The 24,128-nt window shown below is 41.8% G+C and overlaps 1 protein-coding gene across 2 annotated transcripts in view; it reads right to left on the bottom strand.

The window, feature by feature from the left end:
* Positions 1–24,128, bottom strand: part of TRPA1 (transient receptor potential cation channel subfamily A member 1) — a 166,998-nt gene that overhangs the window by 14,383 nt on the left and 128,487 nt on the right. For both annotated transcript variants that reach the window (XM_044295075.1, XM_044295074.1), the window contains exons 17-23: positions 20,736–20,795; positions 16,951–17,058; positions 7,128–7,198; positions 5,494–5,635; positions 4,626–4,715; positions 2,221–2,396; positions 979–1,108 (exon numbers count right to left, since the gene is read on the bottom strand). In XM_044295075.1, the coding sequence (XP_044151010.1) occupies positions 979–1,108; positions 2,221–2,396; positions 4,626–4,715; positions 5,494–5,635; positions 7,128–7,198; positions 16,951–17,058; positions 20,736–20,795 (777 nt within the window). The remainder of the gene's footprint in view (positions 1–978; positions 1,109–2,220; positions 2,397–4,625; positions 4,716–5,493; positions 5,636–7,127; positions 7,199–16,950; positions 17,059–20,735; positions 20,796–24,128) is intronic.

The raw sequence follows: 24,128 nt of genomic DNA on the forward strand, positions 1-24,128 counted from the left end.
AAGTAAAAGAAACCTGATCATTGGCCGAACTGTGGGAACTATAAAACAGAAATACAAGATGTTTTCATGAGGTCACGAGCAATAGCTATATTACACCATAGATACCAGTGTGCGTATAGTGTGTCCTAATCCTAAGCACCGTAATATGGTCATGTATGGTAAAAATATTGGGCTGGGCAGAAGCCACATAATCTTTTTGGCCACTAAAAGGTGACATCGGCTTCTTTTTTAACTGGCTCCTAACCTGCTGTACCGTATGTTGTCCAACCAATGTAATAAGTATATTAATAAATTATAAAAAGTTTACATGGTAACTTACAGTACAGTATCTGTTTGTCATTATTATATAGTTAATCTAAAAATGCAGATTTTTAAATTGTTGACCTAGACTCTGGTAAAAGTTCCAATTACAATTAACATGCATTCAGTTCAGGCGAATGACCATGGTCACAGACAACATACCATCATTGTTTGTTTAGGGTGAACAGATACAAAATGCAATGACATATTATTTTCAGGCATAATTAATTAGGTGAGGATGTGTCAGCCACCATACAAATGTCTATGGTAAGTGTCCATCCTTCTGTGACTATACATTATAGTTTACTACAGTCAGGGGCGTAGCTATAGGGGAAGCAGGGAAAGCGGCTGCTTTGGGGCCCAAACTCAGCAGGGGCCCAGCCAGGAGGAGGACTAAATGATTTTATTGTCAGGGCCCTCTTAACAGTATTATACAATGACAATTTATACAGTGATACTGTAGGAAAAGGATGGAGAGGGCTTCCAGGCCTCGTTAGAGAGCGCAGTCTTGACTAGTCACAGGAGTGGGGGTTGCATGGGAGTCAGGGGTTGCGAAGAAGTTTCAGGGGAAGGGGGGCATTAAAAAATTTGCTGTGGAACCCAGTCATTTATAGTTACGCCACTGAGGGTATACCTTAATAGTGCCACCTGCGTTTCACCCTTAAAAGTAATACATACCTGTGGAGTGAGTATTACGTAGAAGCTTAATGCAAATCCCAAAATCAGGAAAAAGAAGATGACTATAATTCGCACGAGTGTTCTCAGGATCTCCCAAAACATTACTATATATATACCACACGATTCAAATCTAAAAGAATTTTGTAATATATTAAATTTGTGTTATTGGCTACTTATTTTGAGAGCAATATAATAAAAAAGCATGGATTACATTAAAAACTAGTGATTAGCGGCAGGGGTCATATTCAAATTCGCGATATTTTGTGATTATTTCATAGAATATTCGTAGAATATTCGCAAATTCTAATATTCGTTAGAAGTAGTATTGATTGCAAATTTTTGTACTGAGAATTTTCGTAATGCAAATTTTTGTAATGGGAATCAATGAGAGCGTGAAAACTCAGATCCGATGGTATATTCTAACCCCCAGGCATTCCCATGGTGACGGAGACGCTTGTCGGGGAGGAGTATGCCAAAGTGGAACAACTGTACAGATTTAAAAAAAAATACAAATATTAAAAAAAACGAATATGACAAATATTAAAAAAACTAATATATTAGTCTTTTTTTTTTATCTGTACAGTTGTTTAACTTCGGCATACTCCCTGACAAGCGTCCCCATCACCATGGGAACGCCTGGGGGTTAGAATATACCATCGGATCTGAGTTTTCACAATCTCTTTGATTCTCATTACAAAAATTCTCTTTATGAAAATTAGCATTATGAAAATTCGCAATCGACACTGCTCCTAAAGTCAAATATATTGCAGCCTTCTCATTGGCCCACAAGCTAGAAGCAGGGAGGGATCATGTGTACTGATTTTAAAAAAATCGCGAATATTCGAAATTATGAATATATATCACTATACTCTAAATATTTGTGAATTCTGGAAGTGACGATATTCGCAATAAAAATTTGCAATTCGAATATTCATGATCATCACTATTAAAAACTAGCTGTGTATGTCCCCAATTTACAGGGATACAGTAAATTTCCTTAGCAGGTGCATCTACAGTATATTCTTCATATTCTTTTAAATGTACGCCATGGAATTATTTCAACCAACTTGAAAATGCGATACATTTTCATCATTTAGATACAATTTATCGTCATTGTAGAGCTCTAGACAGATAGATATAGAGATATAATTTGACAAATGGGATACATTTCTACATAGACTGGCACAGCACTGATTGGCCACATATAACCTTTTATAACTATGGACTCGTATGATTTATTACCTTTGAAGATAAATCAAAAAGTTGACCCATGAAGTAAACACAGCTCCTGCAGCACATTGCCATTTCCAACTAGGCACGTATAAAGGATTTGTACAGAGAGATGATGCAAAAAGGATGCTGGTAATGTGGATTGTCCAGTCTATAACATTACTGCTGTCAAGTAGATACTTGAGTTTCTAAAATGTAAAATCATATACAAAACCATATGATAATAAAAAGTTCAATGCATTAGCTAATTTTCCAGATCTAATTTACCCCTGCATATTTAAAACTATATAAATCTACCCTGAGTCTATGTAGTTTAGAGTGCACAGAATATGTTAAAGGCTATGTAAACCTCCAGGGGCATTTTTTTATGATTGCATTTTATTTATTTTGGGCTAAGATAATTTTTTCACTTAGGCTGAGTTCACATGGGCGAGATTTCCGTGCGGGTGCAATGCGGGAGGTGAACGCATTGCACCCGCACTAAATCTGGACCCATTCATTTCTATGGGGCTGTGCACATGAGCTGTGATTTTCACGCATCACTTATGCGTTGTGTGAAAATCGCAGCATGCTCTATATTGTGCGCATATATAACGCAACGCAGGCCCCATAGAAGTAAATGGGGCTGAGTGAAAATCGCAAGCATCCGCAAGCAAGTGCGGATGCAATGCGATTTTCACGCATGGTTGCAAGGTGACAGTCTATTCACTGTATTATTTTCCCTTAGAACATGGTTATAAGGGAAAATAATAGCATTCTGAATACAGAATGCTTAGTAGGTGGTCAATTGAGGGTTAAAAAAAATAAAAAAATTAACTCACCTTCTCCTCTTGATCGCGTAGTTCCCGGTCTCTTCTTTACTTCTTTAATCATGAACTACCGGCTACCTACTAAGCATTCTGTATTCAGAATGCTATTATTTTCCCTTATAACCATGTTATAAGGGAAAATAATAACAACTACACAACACAGAACCCAAACCTGAACTTCTGTGAAGTCAGTCAGTTTTTTATCACGCGTGTGCAAAACACCTTGCACCCGCGCGATAAAAACTGAACATCAGAACGCAATCACAGTCAAAACTGACTGCAATTGCGTACCTAATCGTGCGTGTTTGCTGCAATACACCGGGACACATCCGGACCTAATACGGACACGCCAGTGTGAACCCAGCCTTAGTGTTTATCGTCCTTTCACTTTGTGGCCGTCATCTAATAAATCTTATCTCTAAATTACTAAAAGGTCATAGACACTTATTTATGCCACATTTTTATCAGTAAGATAAGAATTGAGTAACAATGAGTGTTTATAAGATTAAAGATAAGGAATTGTCAGCTGAGCTGCCTGAGAGAATCTCAAGGATGTAAAGAGACAGGGGCTCAAAATTTTGAATAAATTGAAAAAAAATATTTTTAGCTCAAAATGAGTACAATGTAATAATAATAATAATAATAATAATAATAATAATAATAACCCCAAAGGTGTACATAGCCTTTAAGGTAAGAATCACAGTGGGGAATTAGGGGCAATTTTTTTATGTGATTTTTGCAATAGTTTTTGTGCAGGTTTTTGAGGGCAAGTTAGGATTGTGCCTAAAAGTATATACATTTGTATTCATTTATTTTTAAAAGGTTCTGTATGGCATATCAGAGTATGGGAAGGAAGAAAGCAGTATGCAGGAGGGATGGGAGAGTTATACATGCTATGAGAGGTGAGAACCCAGGTGAGGCTGCAGGGGAGTATAATCACACACTACTCAAGATCAGTGTATGGACAGGGATAATAGTAAACAGAAAACCATGGCACACCTCAGATTTGATGCAATTATGATATTGTTTATTAATCTACAATCAGTAAACAACCTAGATTGGTTAAAAAATTTGATCTAGTATTAGTGCACTGAGTGGACAGCAGTTGATGTTTTGTTCCCATCCAGGACCTTGATCACAAGTCATATATAAGAAGGTCAGGATTGTAGGAATAAAGCACAATAAATGTGGTGCCAAACCGCTCTGTGGTGAAAAAGGGGTACTTTTCTCATACCAATCAACGTTATTCACTGAGGATTCATTAACTGTATCCTAATTTCCATTAAATCTGAGGACTGTTGTGGTTTTCTATTTACTTTTGTCACTCTCCACATGCTCTCTACTATTTCTTTCTGTAGAGGCATACAGCATTGCTGATACAGGAGAGCTAGGGAAGACATCAAAATCCCAGACACACAGAAACCACATCTTGTATATTTTACTACTACTTAAGAGCACAGCAGAGGAATAATTAAGTGACAATTTGGGGCTAATCAAAGATTTTGCTTCAGGGCCTCTTATTTTCAAGCTACATATCTGGTGGAAGTGTTCTGTAATACATAAAACTATTTATAATCAGGAAAGTCATATCTTCATTATGTCAAATACCTGTTGAAAGATCTGAACAATTTCTTTTACAATTCCAAACATACTCATGAGCATTACAATACCCAAGCAGGTGCGTATGAAATATGTGTCCTGAAAGTAAACAAGATAGAGAAGTAACGTATCCTTAAACACAACTCATTATTACTTTGTCCTCATCTCATATCAATACAGGGATAACAGTTTTCCAGAAAAAAAGTCCCTTGTATCACATATTTTTCAGCAATTTTTTCCTCTGCATCTATAATTTTTCCTCTGAATGATGTTCTCTGACACTCAGGAGCACTGCACGTTCTGCACTGTGTTGTCTTCAATCAAGATGGCTGCGACGGCCTCTCCACAATCAAATGGATGAGGTGAGTATATACTTTTTTTTATCCCCTGAAAGGCCTCAATGTGACTCTCAAATTGCGCGATCAGCGTTGAATGCGATTCATGAGGAAGTACTTCGTAACAAATCAAATTTCTTGTCTAAGTTCGGCAAATCAACCAAATCGAATTTTTGAAAACTTTTCCCGTTACTAATTATAATCCTGCCTGTGATCATAATAACATGACTGCTGGGAAGTGATCACTATTCACTATTCTAAAATATATGTTTATCATAAAAAATATGATATAAACAATAGGTCATGTTCTGGTGACACATTCCCTTGAACTGTTATTGACATGTTTACTGTATATTGTTTTCCTTTCACTCTTTCTTTTAGAGTGAATCAATTCATTAGACGCGAAATCCTATCCAAACGAATTTGAAGAAATTCTGATTCTACAATTTTTTTCTCAAACATTTGGGTCTAATTTTGAGTCTAATGAATTTGCTCATCTCCAGTGAGAACCATGAATTCAGTGTGAAAGAATGCAAACCTACCTCAAGTCGTAAAGGTTTAACTTCTGCAGTTGAATTGTTACCGTTGGGTGCCCTAGCATTTACTATCAGAAGTGTAAGAGGAATAAGTCCCAGTGAGTAAATAGCCAGGTTTAAAAGATGAGCTTTAAAGCCATATGCTCTCCTGGAATACAAGTGAAGATGTAAGTCAGCAGAATTACAGGGAATGTACACATAGCATTTACTGTATATGGCAATTGTTTGGTTCTGAAAAGCCAGATTTTACTGCTCATGTAAAATATTGAAAGGGTTGTGCGACTAAAGGACCCAGATCCACAGAGTACTGGTTAAAGGGGTATTTTTTTTTTTTTTTTTAAACTGCATTAAGGCTGCAAGCTGTGACCCAACCAGAACCCATACCTATACATATAACCAGAGTTTCAATTTACCTTACAATCCATTTGTCTTGCTCCTGTGTGAACCTGCGACACCTAAGTATCATGGCGCCTGATCTTCACTCACAAAACTACAATCCCCACAATCCCTAGCTTTCCTGCTGTGAGTGTTGATGTTTACTGATTGGCTGCCTGATATACAGTCCGGTCACGCCCCCTCTACTCAGTAATCACCAGCACACTGACACGCCCTTTGTTTCACAAGACATTTAGCTAGAGAATTGATAGCAAAACACTGAGCATGCTCGACCTAACAAAGGCTCAGAACTACAGGTTGATGCCATAGTAATTTATGAGGAAACACAGCGGGTGGCAGGGGAATACAACTACTTTTATAACTACTGAACGGTAAATATGTGAAATTTACATTATATTAGGTAATTATTGATGATGAATTAGTCTAAAACATAAGTTATATTTATGGTAACCGGAATACCCTTTAAGCATCGAGTGGATAGATGATAATTGTTTATACCTATAAAAGCCCTTTCAGACCTTATACACATAAAGGTGCCTATAGACTGCTTTGAGCCCATACCATACAGCAATGAGACGGTACGACAGCCCACAGAGGGCATACAGGCCTGTAATATGATAATTGTGTCTTTAAGATCTCTTACAGAGTAGGCATATGGATGTAATAGAAAGGTAAAACTCCTTTGTCCCCCTAGAGAGACACCCAGGTTTGTTAAATTGACCCTCCTGGGCCCAATCTAAAATCTGTAACAAAGCCCCCTCCAGCTATAAATGTTTTAATAGAACTGGTCTTATACTGGGCACATATGGGGTCATTTATCAAACTTGCTTAAAGTAGAACTGGCTTAGTTGCCCATAGCAACCAATCAGATTCCACCCTTCATTTTTTAAAGCATCAATGGGAAATGAAAGGTGGAATTTGATTGGTTGCTATGAGCAAATAAGCCAGTTCTACTTTACACCAGTTTGATAAAAGACCCCTATAGACTTTTGGGATCCCCTTAGGCTCCAGGCCCAGTTGCAGCTATGACTCCTTTTAATCACATACTGGCATATATCTAAATGTAAAAATCCCACAGACATCATTGCTTTCTGATCTTATGCCCACTCAAAGAACAATTTCTCTTTAATAAGGTAAATGTTATCAGTAATAATACCGTACAGAAGCCAATCTAAACACTTGCCTTTTCAATGACATATATCCTAACAATACATGTATAGTATACCATCGCCTCACCTACATACCATTTCATGAGCAGATATTCTTTACAGACTGGATGTGACAAGAGCTCCACACGGTTGTGTTGTACCATAGCCTACAATAGAGAATGTGGGGAACAAAGTTACAGTTTCCAATGTACGTCTTTACAGTAGTTCATTGCGATGACACACTGTGTGTAGAGAGTATGGGAAGAAGACATATGACACAGATTCAAACTGATTTTTACAACTATCATTAAGTTTAAAGGGGTTTCCAATGAACTTTTTGAGAAGTAACCGGAGATCACCAGAGGGTTACAGTTAGAGATCAACAAATTTTTCAAAAATTTGATTCGCCAGTTCGCTGAATTTTTATTAAAAAATTTGGTTCGATCTGAATATATTCTCGGTGAATAACATTAAAAAAATGCTATTTTCTGGCTGCTAAGAGCCTTTATAGTGGTGTAGAACACTGGGCCTTGCAGTAACACGCATAGCGAGTCTGCTTTGGTAGTGATATAATACTGTCCTGATCAAAAGTTTAAGACCACTTGAAAAATGGCAAAAAATCATATTTAGCATGGCTGGATCTTAACAAGGTTCCAAGTAGAGCTTCAACATGCAACAAGAAGAAATGGGAGTGAGAAAAAACATTTTTTGAGCATTTAATTTAATGAAAACAACAAATAAACTGAAACAGGCGGGTTTTCAGCTGATCAAAAGTTTAGGACCACATGCCTTTAAAAGGCCAAATCTGTGCAAAGATGTGGATTCATTGTCATTTTCTGTCAGGTAGTCACACGTTGTGATGGCAAAGGCAAAAAAAACTCTCCCTTTTTGGAACGTGGTCGGGTTGTTGAACTGCATAAGCAGGGTCTCTCTTCGATCCTGTCTGTGGAGCATATGCCTTCACTCGGTCAGCATTTGCTCAATAATCCATCAGTATTGCTAATGCCAAAAAAAAGGACTGGATCTAAAACAGAGATGACACGTGAATGGAATATTTGCATCTCTTCTGTGTTTTGTACCCACTAGTGTTGGTCGAGCACCAAAGTGCTCGGGTGGTCGAGTAGAACACCTCGGGATGCTCGGGTGCTAGTATAATGGAAGTCAATGGAAGAACCCGAGCATTAAACCAGGCACCCAGTGCTCTGAAGACGGTAGGGGGTCTGGTTCATAGGAAAAGGTCATAAATTGATGGAAACACCACTGAAATGGTTCGGGAACAGCATGGGGAGGATGTCTGGATGCATCTTGGACTCCCAGGTCACTGCCGGGAACGATGTTGTCCGAGTAGTACGCCACTTTTGCAGACTGACAATAATACGCACAAAACTGAAGATAAAATTTTCGTCTTTTGTCTCAGTACCATATTATGCCTTTCCAAGAATCTAGTACACCAGGATACAGTGGCCTTAAATCTGTTGCTGTGATCTGGGTTAGATTTGGCCCACTGAAGTGCAAACAATTGTGTAAACAACGTATTTAATTTTGTGTCACTACATAACCGTTTTGGCAAAGCTCATTCACCATGTCTGCTACATGTTTTTCAAATTCTGGCCTCTTCTTAATGCACACTTACCCCTTGGCATACTCTTTAATGCTTTTTCTTTTGCTTTCAAGTCCCTAACCATCTTTCTGTTACTCCATATTGTCTTGCAGCAGCGTAGTTATTATGTTCCATGGCAAAGTTTCCAACTTTAGGTTTGAAACTGGCTTCATATTTCTTACTTCTTGCTGGTAGAGCCATTATGGGGTCTTGACTGTTAGCCATTTGTATACTGTACTGTATGTACTGGTGCTGTACTGTATGAACAGGTACAGATACTGGTGCTGTACTGTATTCACCACCACATGTATTTGCTCCCCAGATAGACTCTGTTTTTTCACCACAGATAAGATGCTCACCAAACGTCATTAGAGATCCACTGTTCCAACATTAGAATTGGCTGAAGTGCAGATGCTCCTGCTTCCCCCTGCCTTCCCTCAGAATCGCCAATACAACCCAGTATAAAACAACCAGCCAATCATGGCAAGCGATGTACTGGTATTTTCTGTGCACACTGCATACAAAGCCTGCTTGGATTGGGTAGGTCAGCTCTCCCTGCCTGCCCAGCGCTCCCTGTCTCCAAGACAATCTGAGCAGTAGTACGCAATGTGATACTGCCTGCATGAGAAAACCACTGAGAGCAGGGAGAGGGGGCTGCTTCAAGAGCAGCTGGCCGGGATGCAGTGCATGGTGGCTCAGCTAGAGGGCACCTGTCCCTGAAGTTGGAGAAGGACAGCTTCTCCAGTCTGGCTAGGAAGTAAGTTTCAGCACACCGTATACTGGCATATAAGACGACACCCGGCGTATAAGACGACACCTGACATTTGAGAAGATTTTCATGTGTTAAAAAGTAGTCTTATACGCAGGAAAATACAGTACTTGTATATAAAGTGCAAGTGCTGCCAAAAATTACAAGGAAGAGGCACTCCGATACAACCTGTATATCACATAAAGAAGGGCCTCATTCACATTGTGGTACAATTGTTCAGGTAGTGGGACTCCTACACTCATAAGGCCTATGCACTAAGTGAAAGGGCTGCCAAAAAATGCAAGGAACCGGCTCTCCAATACACCATTTATTACACATAAAGGAGGGCATCATACACACCCTTGAAACATTATGATTGATGGCCTGCTGGTACACCTCTAAAACATTAGGGGTGAGGGCCTGCTGAGCTGACCATCTAAAAAAATTTGTGGGCAAGGGCCTGCTGCCGAGCTGACCATCTGAAAAATGTTGTGGGCGAGGGCCTGCTACTGAGCTGACCATCTAAAAAATTTTGTGGGCGAGGGCCTGCTGCCGAGCTGACCGTCATAAAACATTATGGGCGAGGGCTTGCTGCCGAGCTGACCATCAAAAATATTTTGTGGGCGAGGGCTTGGTGCCAAGCTGATCATCTAAAAAGCATGTTGATATGATGGAGGAGGAGGAGGACGAGAAAAGGGAGATTGAACTATATACCATTTTTAGTGATGGAAGGGGTGCATGGGAATACAGTGTATTCAAGACACCATAAAAGCCACATTTAGAGTGCATTTTTGTTCAGCCGCTTTCCTCTGGTGGAGTCAGGGACAATCCAGGACTTGTAAATTTTGATAAGAATAAACCTGTCAGCATTTTCAGTTGACAGGAGGGTGCGCTTATCAGTTATTATGCCCCCAGCAGCACTAAATACACGCTATGACGCTATGGGGGGGGGGCAGGCCAGCACCTCCAAGGTGTAGAGCGCCAGTTTGTGCCATGTGTCCAGCTTGGACACCCAATAATTGTAAGGAACACAGGGATCACTAAGGACGCTGACACAGTCTGCTACATACTCCTTCACCATTTTCCAAAATGTTTCCCTCCTTGTGACAGTAGGCCACATATCAGGTAAAGGGTGTTGGTGGGGTGTCATAAAACTGTCCCAGACCTTGGAGAGTGTTGCCCTGCCTCTGTTGGAACTGCTGTGTGTTCCCCTCGTCTCCCCTCCTCGGTTGGCCAATGAACTACGTACTCTGCAGCCAGTGTTATCAGCTGGAAATTTTTGGAGCAATATTTCCACAGGGACCTTCTAGTATTGCACCATTTTGCTTGTCCTCCCCACCACAGGAATGAGAGATGAGAAGTTCTCTTTGTAGCGGGAGTCGAGAAGGGTGAGCCACCAGTAATCAGTGTTGGCCAAAATGCTTACAACGCGAGGGTCATGGGAAAGGCAGCCTAACATAAAGTCAGCCATGTGTGCCAGACTCCCAACAGACAAGACTTCGATGTCCTCCTCAGGAGGATTACTGTCAATCTCCTCATACTCTTCCTCCTCTTCTACCCATCCACGCTGAACAGATGGAATAAAACTTCCATGGGTACTACCCTATGTAGCGGAGGCAACCGTCTCCTCCTCATCATCATCCAATTCGTGCTGAGAAGACGAACCGAGGGTGGTCTGGCTATCACCATTTTTTTCCCCCATTTCCACCTCTTCCACATGCAAAGCATCCACCTTAATTGTGAGCTGTTTGAGTAGGCACAGAAGTGGGATGGTTATGTTGATAATAGCATTATCGCCACTCACCATCAGTGTTGATTCCTCAACGTTGCATAAAACCTCACAGAGGTCAGACATCAATGCCCACTCATCGCTTGTTAAGAGCGGAAGCTGACTGGAAAGGCGAAAGACCATGTTACAGCTGGTATTCCACTACTGCCCTCTGCTGCTCACAAAGCCTGGCCAATATGTGGAACATCGAGTTCCAGCGCGAGCTCACTTCACACAACAGTCAGTGAGCTGGCAATTGCAAGCGCTGCTGCAGCGTTTCCAGACCGGCAGAAGCTGTCGATGACTTGTGGAAAAGGGCACACACGTGGCGCACCTTCATCTGTAGCTCAGGCAAATTGGGGTAGGTTTTGAGAAACCGCTGAATCACAAGGTTGAACACGTGGGTTAGGCATGGAATGTGTGTGAGCTTGACGAGCTTCAAAGGAGCCACCAAGTTATGGCCATTATCAGACACAACTATGACTGTTTGTAGGTTGAGTGGCAAGAGCCACAACTCGGTCTGGTCCCTTATCCCCTGCCACAGCTCTGCGGCGGTGTGCTGTTTGTCAATTTAAGCACGGCCTGTTACTGCTTCTCCACTGCAGTGCTACACTGCTTCCAGCTACTGACTGATGTCTGACTAATGCTGCAAGATGATAATTCAGAGGTGGAAGTGGAGGAGGAGGCGGAGGAGGAGAAGGGGGGGTTGCAGCCACTAACATAGATGGCGGCGGAATCCCTGATGGAAGTAGGGCCCGCAATCCTTGGGCGTCGGTAGCACCTGTGCCATCCCATGGAATGACTCGCTCCCAGCCTCCACAACGTTCACCCAGTGTGCCGTCAGGGAAATGTAGCGTCCCTGGCCAAAAGCACTTGTCCATGTGTCAGTCGTTAAGTAAACCTTCCCAATAACTGTGTCGTTCAGGGTATGGGTGATGTTACGGGACACATGCTGGTGTAAGGCTGGGACTACACACCATGAAAAATATTGGTGGCTGCGGACAGAGTACCACGGGACAGCTGCCACCATCAGGCTGTGGAAAGCCTCAGTGTCCACAAGCCTAAATGGCAACATTTCCAGGGCCAGCAATTTGGAAAGGTGCATATTTAGTGCTATGATATGTGGGTGGGTGGCTGGGTATTTGCGGTTTCGTTCAAAGGCCTGGGGTATAGGCATCTGTACACTTTGCTGGGACACATAAGTGGATGTGCTAGCTGATGGTGCTTACAAAGGTCCAGCTGCATGGCGGGAGGCATCCGGGCCTGCGTCTTGGACAGGGGATTGGCCAGCACGTAACACAGGGGAAGAGGAGGCAGTGGTATGACCCGCAGACATTGGTCGTGGACCCAGGCGTTCGGCCCACCTATTAAGGTGCTTTGATGCCATGTGGCGGATCATGTTGGTGGTGGTGAGGTTGCTAGAGTTCACCCCCCTGCTCATTTTGGTACGGCACAGGTTGCAAATTGTTTTATCATCCGCCCTTTCCTCAAAAAAGCGCCAGACTGCGGAACACCTACCCCTTGACAAGGGAGATTGTCGTAAGGGTGTGCTCCGGGGAACAGTTGCAGGCCTGTTTGGTGTGGCCCGCCTTCTCCCTTTTGCCATCCTACTGCCTCTTCCAGCCTGTTGTGGTGCTGCAGATCCCTCCCCCTCTGTACTGCTGTCCTCACTCGGCTTGCTACCCTCCCAGGTTGGGTCAGTGACTTAACCGTCCGCCACCTCCTCTTCCACTTCCTCACTCTGGTTATCCTCCTGACTTGTTGGCCTATCAACAACCTCAGTTATTGACAACTGTGTATTATCCTCATCATGAACCTCTTGTGACACTAATTGCGGTTGACTTATTGGTAACTGTGTCTCATCATCATCATTCACCTGGTGAAACACTAATTGCCATTCCCCACTGTCATCTTTTTGTGACTGTGGATGCTCAAGAGTTTGGGAATCAGGGCACAAGATCTCCTCATGTCCCTTATCAAGCAGGCTTGGCGAGAGGGCCGAATCAAGGAATGGCAATGAAAATAGCTCCTCGGAATAGCCGAGTGTGGGATCACTTGTTTGCCAAGACTCTCCATGGTGGGAGGAAAGAGTATCATAGTGAGGATTCTGTTGACCAGACTCTTGGCTACTGAGACTGGACTTTGTGAAAGACAGGGTGGTGCTGCAATCCCATCGCTGCAAACCTATCTGCTGCAATCCCACCGACCACCTGGTCGCCCTGGTCTGACTTCGAAAGTGGTGTCCTGCGCCGCCCTGCAAACTGGGACATGAAGCTAAGTATCGTGAATGAGTGTGTTTCTTGTGCTCTGGCAGCAGGCACAGTTTCACCGCACACAGGGCAACGGCCTCTGCATGCACCATCAGCATCACGGCCACTTCCCCATCCTAGCTGCTCACCTTGAGCATATTAAATGGTATATATGTTTGAAAGTATGTCACACATACAATAGTGCAGGCTTTGTAAGTGTATGCGCAAATAAAGTACACAGAATGTCACAGATATTTTTAGGATTCACAAACGTTATAAAGGAGGTATAGCGCAAGTAATGTCGCTGTCACCACCGTCTAATAAAAAATTACACTGAATGAATGTCACTGATATTTAGGATGAGCAAACGTTATACAGGACGAATAGCTCAAGTAATGTCGCTGTCACCAGCGGCAAATAAAAAATGACACTAAATTAATGTCACTGATATTTAGGATGGGCAAACGTTATACTGGAGATGTAGCGCAGGCAATGTCGCTGCCACCAGCAGCAAAAAAATTAGACTGAATGTCACTGATATTTCGGATACGCAAACGATATACAGGAGATGTAGCTGTAACTCTCTGCAGTGGACACCGTCTACAGAGAAAGTGGATGTCACAGATATTTTTAGGCTGCGCACACGTTACACAGGAGATGTAGAGCAAATAATGTGGCTGTCACCAGCGGCGAAAAAAATTACTCTGAATGTCAGTTATATTTCGGATGCGCTAACTTTATACTGGAGATGTAGCGCAGGTAATGTCACTGCCACCAGCTGCAAAAAAATTAGACTGAATGTCACTGATATTTCGGATATGCAAATGTTAGACAGGAGATGTAGTGCAGATAATGTCGCTGTCTGCAAGCTATTTAGCTCAGGTTGCACAAAAAATATATATTGCTGCCAGATACAACTATAGTCCTTAAAAGGACTTTTAGGCCTCTAACAAGTTTTAGGAATTTAGTGCAGGTTGCACTAAAAATATATATTGCTGCCACACACAATAGTCCTTAAAAGGACTTTTGGGTCTATAAACAAGTATAAAAACTAAGATATTCCTATTTCACTCCCTACACTTTCTCTCCCTTCTGCTATCCAGCTCTCCCTGACTAAGACTGAGCCGAATACATGTCATCGGGTTCTATATAGCACCTGATGATGCATTCCGGCCAGCCAATCACTGTAATGCCAGTAGCCAACATGGCTACGGCATTACAGTGAATGGCAGTACTTACCTGCACGTTTATTGGCTGCGTAGCAGGCAACAAACGTGCGGGGAGGAGACTCGAGCATCGCGCTCAAGCACATGCGGTATTCGGCCGAACACCGAGATGTGCCGAGCCTCGCGATCCTTGAGTAAAATTAATGTTCAGCCGAGCATCCTCGCCCAACACTAGTACCCATTCCTGCTTTTGGCTATCATATCATAAACCAATTCTGATGGGACCATACAAGCATGCACGTTGTGCATCTCATTTTTCCATCCTTCTGACAGATCAAAATAAGGGTCAAACAAATGATGATGTCAGCCAGGCCGCATGGCAAAATAGTGGCCCAGTCATGAAGTGGGGAGGGTGGGAACAGCAAGAGGAGACCACAGAATGGCCCAATAACAAAGTCTGGATTTGGTGACAGCATGAGGAGACCACAGAGTGGCACATTGACGGTGTGGAGGTGGCAGCAGCATCAGGAGGCCACAGAGTGGCACAATGACAGAGTGTGGAGGTGGCGGCAGCAGCAGTAGCAGCATCAGGAGAAGGCCACCAAGTGGCATAATGACAGAGTCTGGAGGTGGCAGCAGTATGAGGAGTCCACCGAGAGGCACAATGACAGAGTCTGGAGGTGGCGGCAGCAGCAGCAGGAAAAGGCCACTGAGTGGCAAAATGACAGAGTCTGGAGGTGGCGGAAGCAGCATCAGAAGGAGGCCACAGGTTGGCACAATGACCAAGTGCGGAGGTGGCGGCAGCATCAGGAGACCACAGAGTGGCAAGGTGACATAGTGTGGAGGTGGCGGCAGTATCAGGAGGCCACAGAGTGGCAAGTTGACATAGTGTGGAGGTGGCAGCAGCATGAGAAGGCCATAGCATGAGAAGGCCACAGAGTGGCATGACGACGAGAGATTGCGGAGATGGCAGCAGCATGAGGGGGCCACAGAGTGGCTCAAGGACAAGAGATTGTGGAAGTGGCAGCAGCATGAGGAGGGCACACAGTGGCCGCTTAGTCTATTCATTGATAGGGACTATGGGACAGAACAGAAGGTTAACATTTCTCAACTTATAAAGTGTTGCTTAAAACACGATTTAATAATACACGTTCTCCGTCACAAAAGGCTTTGCAAATTGATTGTCAGTGAATTTCCCTCAAAGATTGGGATAATATATTGGTGAATTTAAGCTTATTTTCTTATAATTTTAATCAAGTTTTAATAAAATTTAATATTCAATATTTAATAAATTTAATAATAAAAATGAAGTGTTGCCTAAGACAGAAGAGAATCTGACAGTTTTCAGTTTATTCGACGACGTGGTTACGATGGAGAAAGCATTCCAAAAAAAACTATTTCTCTCCACCTGGAGACGAATCCTGTCAAGATTGATGCAAGTGCGGTGTCGGCTGCTCATCGACCCAGATACTTCTGGGGAACCTAGATGGCATGAACAGACAATGAGAAGACAACTGATACCTAGTTTACTGATACCTAGTGTACAACCATACACATGACAGCTGCCCCAACACACCCAGCTCTGCTACATCCATACACAGTGGGCAAAGTTACCTACAGTAGAAGTCTTATATTTATTTTTTTAAGTAACTAGCTAGATAGCTTTCATAGCTGAGAGGGCATATGCCTTACCTCTGATGTGTAGAGGTCATGAGGTCGAATCCCACAAACTTTTCTAAAAGTGTTTTTTTTTTGTTTGGTTTTTTGTCCGCAGCGACACAAATTACAGCATGCTAGATTTTCTGTGCTTTTTTATTTTTTGGAGGGGGGGGGGGGTTGCAGTGGATCTTGGGTGAGTTCCCACACTTTTTTTCCCAGGACTTGACCCCTGTAGTTAGCTCATATATATAACACAGATAGTTAGTGGGAGATAGTCAGTGTAGGTTAGATAGTGATATAGTTTCAGTGCAGGTTGTTAGGTAGTGTGATAGGAATTACTGTTTCTCTGCTGTCCATACATACATGCTACAGACATTGTGCTGTGATGTCACAACAATGCTTAGTGCTCCAATCAGTAATATCTGCTCAGACCTGATAAATTGTGAAGTTGCATGTATTGCACAAAAAATATGCGCATCATCAGTGCCGATTTGCTCAATCGCGAAAATAACGATGAGATCACAAATTCTAGAATTAGCAAATTTATTGCGAATATTTTGTGAAAAATTCACGAAATATCGCAAGAACGAATATTGACTATGCCGCTCATCACTACTGGTGACAGACTCCCTCCCCCCCTTAAATCATACAATAGCAGAAGAAAGTAAAATACCCCACAAAATGCCCTCATGAACCATACATCAAAACAAACTAAGCACAGTGTCTTACATTTAAAGTAGTAAGGGGCTCATATAAGACTTTGCTTTCAGGTGGTGCTTGTGCTTTCTTTTTTATAAAGGCTTGAGGACATTGCAGATAACGGAAGTTGTACTCAACCTGATGAACAAGAAAAGTTTTTGATTAAATTCTGGTCACTACAATTAATATTTCAATCTCTGCTGCATACCTAATCACAAAAATCAACAAAGTGACACAAAACATTTTTCTGTTGTAGTGATAGGGCAGGGTATTGAGTTCCGTCATAGGGTAAATAAAAATGCTAGTGTGAAAGTAGCCTTAGGCCTCTTTCACATGGGCGTCAGGGATTTGGGCCAGAGAAGATGCGGGTGTGTTATCTGGCCCAAACCATGTAACCCCTCCAGCCCTATTGCACTACGCATCCTGTATTAAGAATGCTATTATTTTCCCTTATAACCATGTTATAAGGGAAAATAATAAAGGTCGGGTCCCCATCCCGATCGTCTCCTAGCAACCATGCATGAAAATAGCACTGCATCTGCACTTGCTTGCGGATGCTTGCGATTTTTACTCAGCCCCAATAACTTCTATGAGACCCGCGTTGCGTGAAAAACGCACAAAATAGAGCATGCTGCGATTTTCACGCAACGCACAAGTGATGAGTGAAAATCACCGCTCATGTGCGCAGCCCCATAGAAATGAATGGGTCAGAGTTAACCTCATGCATTGCACCCGTGCGAAAATCTCGCCTGTGTGAAAGAGGCCTTACAAACTCCTGTGTTTTTTTTTATATTTCTAGCACTTTATAATGGGTATAATAATAACTTTTAGCACCAGAACATTTGGTGTGTTTGTCTAAACCAAAAAATAAATTATAGTCCTGTCCAGGACCGCTAAGGCTACTTTCACACTTGCGTTCGGAGCGGATCCGTCTCGTATTTGTACAGACGGATCCGCTCCTATAATGCAAACGATAATATCCGTTCAGACGGAACCGTCTGCATTATATTTTACTAAAAAAGTCTAAGTACAATTTGTATTCAGACGGATCTGTCCAGACTTTACATTGAAAGTCAATGGGGGGCGGATCTGTTTGAAAAATGCACCATATTGTGTCACCTTCGAACGGATCCGCCCCCATTGACTTCCATTGTAACTCTGGACGGATCCGTTTGCCTCCGCACGGCCAGGCGGACATCCGAATGCTGCAAGCAGCGTTCGGGTGTCCGCCTGCTGAGCGGAGCGGAGGATAGACGGTGCCAGACTGATGCATTCAGAGCGGATCCGCATCCACTCAGAATGCATTAGGGCTGGACGGATCCGTTCGGGGCCGCTTGTGAGAGCCTTCAAACGGAACTCACAAGCGGAGCCCCGAACGCTAGTGTGAAAGTAGCCTTAACAGAGTAAATATAAAAAAACAAACAAAAAAATACAACAACAAAGACTAGTAAAATACATGTGTGGTGTTTGCTGGAGGCAAAAGAAGGAATATCAGACATTATATAGTACATGACAATTTAGTTGTAACAAAGCCAGAACCACGCGGATCCAAAGATTTCCCCATTCATTGCTGCAATTGCTCTGATAGATTTATGTCAAGCTGGCAGCTCAAGGGGAGTGTACTTTCTGCTTGAGCTTAGGGAGTGTATCCTTTCTTCTGGAGCTCTCTCCCTATCACAGCTCAGGAGGCAGTTAAGGGTGAAACTGAGCATGTGCGGCCTTCTCGGTGAGTCGGACAAAGAAACAGAAAACAAAAACAAACAGCAGGTGGCGCTATACAAATACATTTTAATTACATGCAATTACAAAAGTATTCAGATCCAGGTGCTGGTTTGCAAACTGTAGAATATTTTTCATGGGACAACCCCTTTAAATATGTCTAGAGCTGTTTCTTCCATTTTATACCACCCATCTACTGGAGTGTGATTGCACAAAAAAATTGGAGAAATTTTAAGAAGTTGCAATTTATAAATGTGTCTACTGGAAAAGCAGCAAGTTACATGTACATCCACTTTACTCCACATTTACAAATTGACATGTATGGTGCAAATGGCTCTAATTTATGGTACAAATGGTAATAAATGTGTCCCACAGCTGAGATTTCTGGAGACCATGTTGGACTAAGATGCACCAGTATTTCAAAATATCTTCATTTGCACAAAGTTGTCTAAATAAAAAAGGTCTTTGTTGTCAATGGCAACCAATCATAGTTTTGTATTCTGCTCTTGAAAAATGAAAGCTGTGCTGTAATTGGTTGCTATGGACAACAAAGAGATTTTTTCTTTTAGATAGTTTTCATAAATTTACCCCAAATTATACAGTACATTCATTACCTAGTGTTATTGTTTAAATACAGTAATTATTGTGAGCAGTGTGCATTGTGTGTGAGTAAGCCCTGTTTGTGTAAATGAAAATGTCTTTCTGATAGCATGATGATAGAAATATTAACTGTAACATAAAATGGATGGACAGATAGGCAGACAGATATATAGACAGCTGAATAGATTAGATAGATAGATAGATAGACATTTGGCATGTTACATCCACAAACGTCAATGTATTTTATTTGGATTTTATGTGGTAAACTAACATAAAGTAGCAAGTATGTGTGAAAAGAAAATTATATATGGTTTTTAATATTTTTTATAAATAAAAATATGAAAAGTGTGGCGTGCATTTGTATTCAGCCCCCCCCCTCCCCCCTGAGTCAATACTTTGTAGGACCACCTCTGCCATTACAGCTACAAGTCATTTGGGGTATGTCTCTACCAGCTTTACACATCTAGAGGCTGAAATTTTTGCCCGTTCTTCTTTGCAAAATAGCTCACGCTCAGTCAGATTGGATGGAGGGCGTCTGTGAACAGCAATTTTCAAGTCTTACCACAGATTCACAATGGGATTTAGTTTGGACTGAAACAGGGTCATTCTAACACATGAAAATGATTTGATCTAAGCCACTACATCATAGTTCTGGCTGTTTGTTTAGGGTCGTTGTCCTGCTGGAAGGAGAACCTCTGCCCCAGCCTCAAGTCTTTTGCAGGCTGTACCAGATTTTCCTCCAGGATTGCCCTGTCTTTAGCTCCATCCATCTTCCCATCAACTCTGACCACCTTCTCTGTCCCTGCTGAAGAAAACCACCCTCACAGCATGTTTCACAGTGGGGATGGTGTGTTTAGGGTGATGTGCAGTGTTAGTTTTTCACCACACATAGCGGTTTGCATTTAGGCCACAAAGTTCAACTTTGATCTTATATGACCAGACCATCTTCTGGGCTGTCAGTTTAGGTGGACGGCCTTGTCTTGGTAGGTTTGCTGTTGTGTCACACTACTTCTATTTTCAGATTATTGATTGAACAGTGCTCTGAGTGATTTTCAAAGTTTGGATATTTTTTTAAAGCCTAACCCTGCTTTACACTTCGCCACAACCTTATTCCTGACCTGTCTGGTGTGTTCCTTGGTTTTCATGATGCTGTTTGATCAATAATGTAACAATCCTCTGAGGCCTTCACAGAACAGCTGTAGTTATACTGAGAATAAATTACACACAGATGGGCACTATTTACTAATTTAGTGACTTCTGAAGGCATTTGGTCACACCTGATTTTATTTAGGGGTATCAAAATACAGGGGGCTGAATACAAATGCACACCACAAAAGAAAAACTAATTTTCACACATACTTCCTATTTTGTGTTTGTCTATCACAGAAAATCCCAATAAAATGCATTTAAGTTTGTGGGTGTAACGTGAAAAAATGTGGAAACGTTCAAGGGGTATGTTTTTAGATAGATAAATAGATACATTGGTGGCAACTCACATAATAATCCCAGTTCTTCTTGTCTCCTGGTGCTTCAATCATACATCTATCCAATAGATGCTAAAAGACAAAGATAAATTATAACTATTAATCCTCAGTATCCTCAGTAATGTTCATCAATATAGAATCTTCCGAGGCGAGTGACATCACATTTATGGGTTACATGGTCTGTGTGTAGCTAAGTCTCATTCAAGTGAATGGGTCTGTGCTTCAGTATCAAACATAACCATTCTACAATGTACGGCACTGTGCTTGGTAAGCAGTGAGGCGGCCACAGCATTCAGTGGCCCTCTTCAAACAGCTAACCAGTGGGTGTCAGGAGGTAGAAATACTGGATTTGGTCAATTATTGATTCAGGAAAATGATCCAATATCCTGTCTGTGAGTGACAAAAGTATGTGAACCTCTGCTTTCAGAATCTAGTCTGACCCCCTTGTTCAGCAAAAATGGCAGCTAAACATTTCTGGTAATTGTTGATTAGTCCTGAACTTTCAACAGCTCATCTCCCTGTACAAAACACTTCAAAACACTTCAACTCTGTTATGTTGGTGTGTTTCCCCCTATAAACAGCTTGCTTCAGGTCCTTCCACATTTCTATTGTTTTAAGGTCAGAACTTTGACTTGGCAATTCCAAAACTGTATTCTTCTTTAGCCATGCTTAGATATACAGTTGGGCTCAAAATTATTCAACCCCCAATGCTGTAAAGGGTTTTAGGGAATTTAGTGTACATTTGTAATTGTGTTCAGAATGAAATCTTACAAGAACTTTTTAAAGAACCAAATGCAACTAAAATGACTAAAATCAATTGTTTTTGTAATACAGTATTACATTTTTTTTGTGATTTCTTCATTGACACAATTATTCAACCCCTTAAAGACTACCACTCTTAAGAACAGAGGTTCATTCAAGTGTTTTCGATCAGGTATTGAAAACACCTGTGGATGTCAAGGAGCAGCAATCAAGCATAATAAGCACCAATTAGGCAGATTTAAAAGGACTGTGATACTCAGCTCCATCTAGACATTTACTGGTGTGTTTACAAACATGGTGAAGTCAAGAGAATGGTCCAGGAAGACAAGAGAAGAGGTGATTTCTCTTCACAGGAAGGGAAATGGCTATAAGAAGATTGCAAAGATGTTAAACATACCAAGAGACACCATAGGAAGCATCATTAGCAAATTCAAGGCAAAGGGCACTGTTGAAACGCTACCTGGTCGTGGCAGAAAGAAGATGCTGACTTCTACTGCTGTGCGCTACCTGAAGCGCAAAGTGGAGAAAAGTCCCCGTGTGACTGCTGAGGAACTGAAAAAAAGATTTGTCAGATGTGGGTACTGAAGTTTCAGCTCAGACAATAAGGCTCACACTGCGTAATGAAGGCCTCCATGCCAGAACTCCCAGGCGCACCCCCTTGCTGTCTCCAAAGAATAAGAAGAGTCGACTGCAGTATGCCAAAAGTCATGTGGACAAACCACAAAAGTTTTGGGATAGTGTTCCGTGGACTGATGAAACAAAATTAGAACTGTTTGGGCCCATGGATCAACGCTATGTTTGGAGGAGGAAGAACAAGGCCTATGAAGAAAAGAACACCTTGCCTACTGTGAAGCATGGCGGGGGGGTCAATCATGCTTTGGGGCTGTTTTGCTTCTACAGGTACAGGGAAGCTTCAGTGTGTGCAAGGTACCGTGAATTCTCGTCAGTATCAGGAGATATTGGATGAAAATGTGATGCAGTCCGTCACAAACCTGAGGCTTGGGAGACGTTGGACCTTTCAACAGGACAATGATCCCAAGCATACCTCCAAGTCCACTAGAGCATGGTTGCAGATTAAAGGCTGGAACATTTTGAAGTGGCCATCGCAGTCACCAGACTTAAATCCGATTGAGAACCTCTGGTGGGACTTAAAGAAAGCAGTTGCAGCGCGCAAGCCTAAGAATGTGACTGAATGTGACTGCCCAGCAAAACAGGATCAAACCATGATCAGATGAGGTTTTTATGCTGGAATGCAGTCTTTTCCTTTCTCCAAACAGAAAATTTCTCATTAAAGCCCCAAAAAGTTTTTTTTTGGTCTCATATATCTACAAAACATTTAGGGGCTTACATCAATGCATTTACGCCACTACTGTGATGTAAATAAGTTGCAAATTATGATAATATGTGCATAATTTGCAGATCTGTAACCTTCTTGCCACTTTTCCAAAGGAGGCGTTTCAGGAGGGGCAAGGCTTCAGGCGCCTTGCCGGATTTACTATAACTTATGATAGTTTCAGGCATAAGGTATAGCTAAAACTGTTGTAGCCCATAGCTGGCGTAGACTTCAGTTTCTGCCGGAGACTGTCAGAGATGTATTATTTATTAATTAAGTGACAGAGGGTTCAACATTGGCGTATGAGGAAAACCAGGCTTGATAAATGTCCCTCACTGTTCCAACAGCCTTCTTTCTTGTCCATGTGATTTATAGAAAACTGCAGACAGGCATTGTTTTTTTGGGAGAGCAGTGGATTTCTTCTTGCAATCCTGCCATACACACCAGGGTCCAGTGTCCTCCTGACGGAAGACTCATGAATATTAAACATTATCTAATGTGAGAAAGGGCTTTAATTGCTTAGAGGTAACTTTGGGATCCTCTGGGACCTCGCTGACTATTATACACCTTGCTCTTGTCATGATCTTTGTTGGTTAACCACTTTGGTGGAGGGTAATAATGGTCTTGAATTTCTTCCATTTGTATACAATGTGCCTGATTGTGGATTGGTGGATAGTGATGAGCGGCATAGGCAATATTCGTTTTCACGATATTTTGTGAATTCTTTGCACAATATTCACAATAAATTAGCAAATTCGAGAATTTGTGATCTCCAGTCATTATTCTGACGATTGCTCAAATCGGCACTAATGATGCGCATATTTTTTGCGCAATACATGCAACTTGACATTTTATCAGGTCTCAGTAGATATTACTGATTGGTGCACTAAGTATTGTTGTGACATCACAGCACAATGTCTGTAGCATGTATGTATGGACAGCAGAGAAACAGTAATTCCTATCACACTATCTAACACCCTGCACTGGAACCTATCTCCCACTAACTATCTGTATTACATACAGATGAAAATCCAGAGGAAAAAAAAGACTGGTTTTAGATCTGCATTTATACAAGCAGGCAAATAACGGCAGTTTGTGAGTGTTCGCATGTTTGATTTTCAGAGTAAGTGTGTGTTTGTATTATGTGTGTGACTTTAGATTGCGTGAGGGAGTATCTGTGAGAGCTAAATTATTTGTGTGCATTGCTGAGTGGCTGTGCCTGACTTTATTGTACAGTCGTGGCAAAAGTTTTGAGAATTACATAAATATTGGAAATTGGAGAAGTTGCTGCTTAAGTTTTTATAATAGCA

This window comes from Bufo gargarizans, chromosome 5, assembly GCF_014858855.1.
Source record: "Bufo gargarizans isolate SCDJY-AF-19 chromosome 5, ASM1485885v1, whole genome shotgun sequence".
Taxonomy (NCBI): domain Eukaryota; kingdom Metazoa; phylum Chordata; class Amphibia; order Anura; family Bufonidae; genus Bufo; species Bufo gargarizans.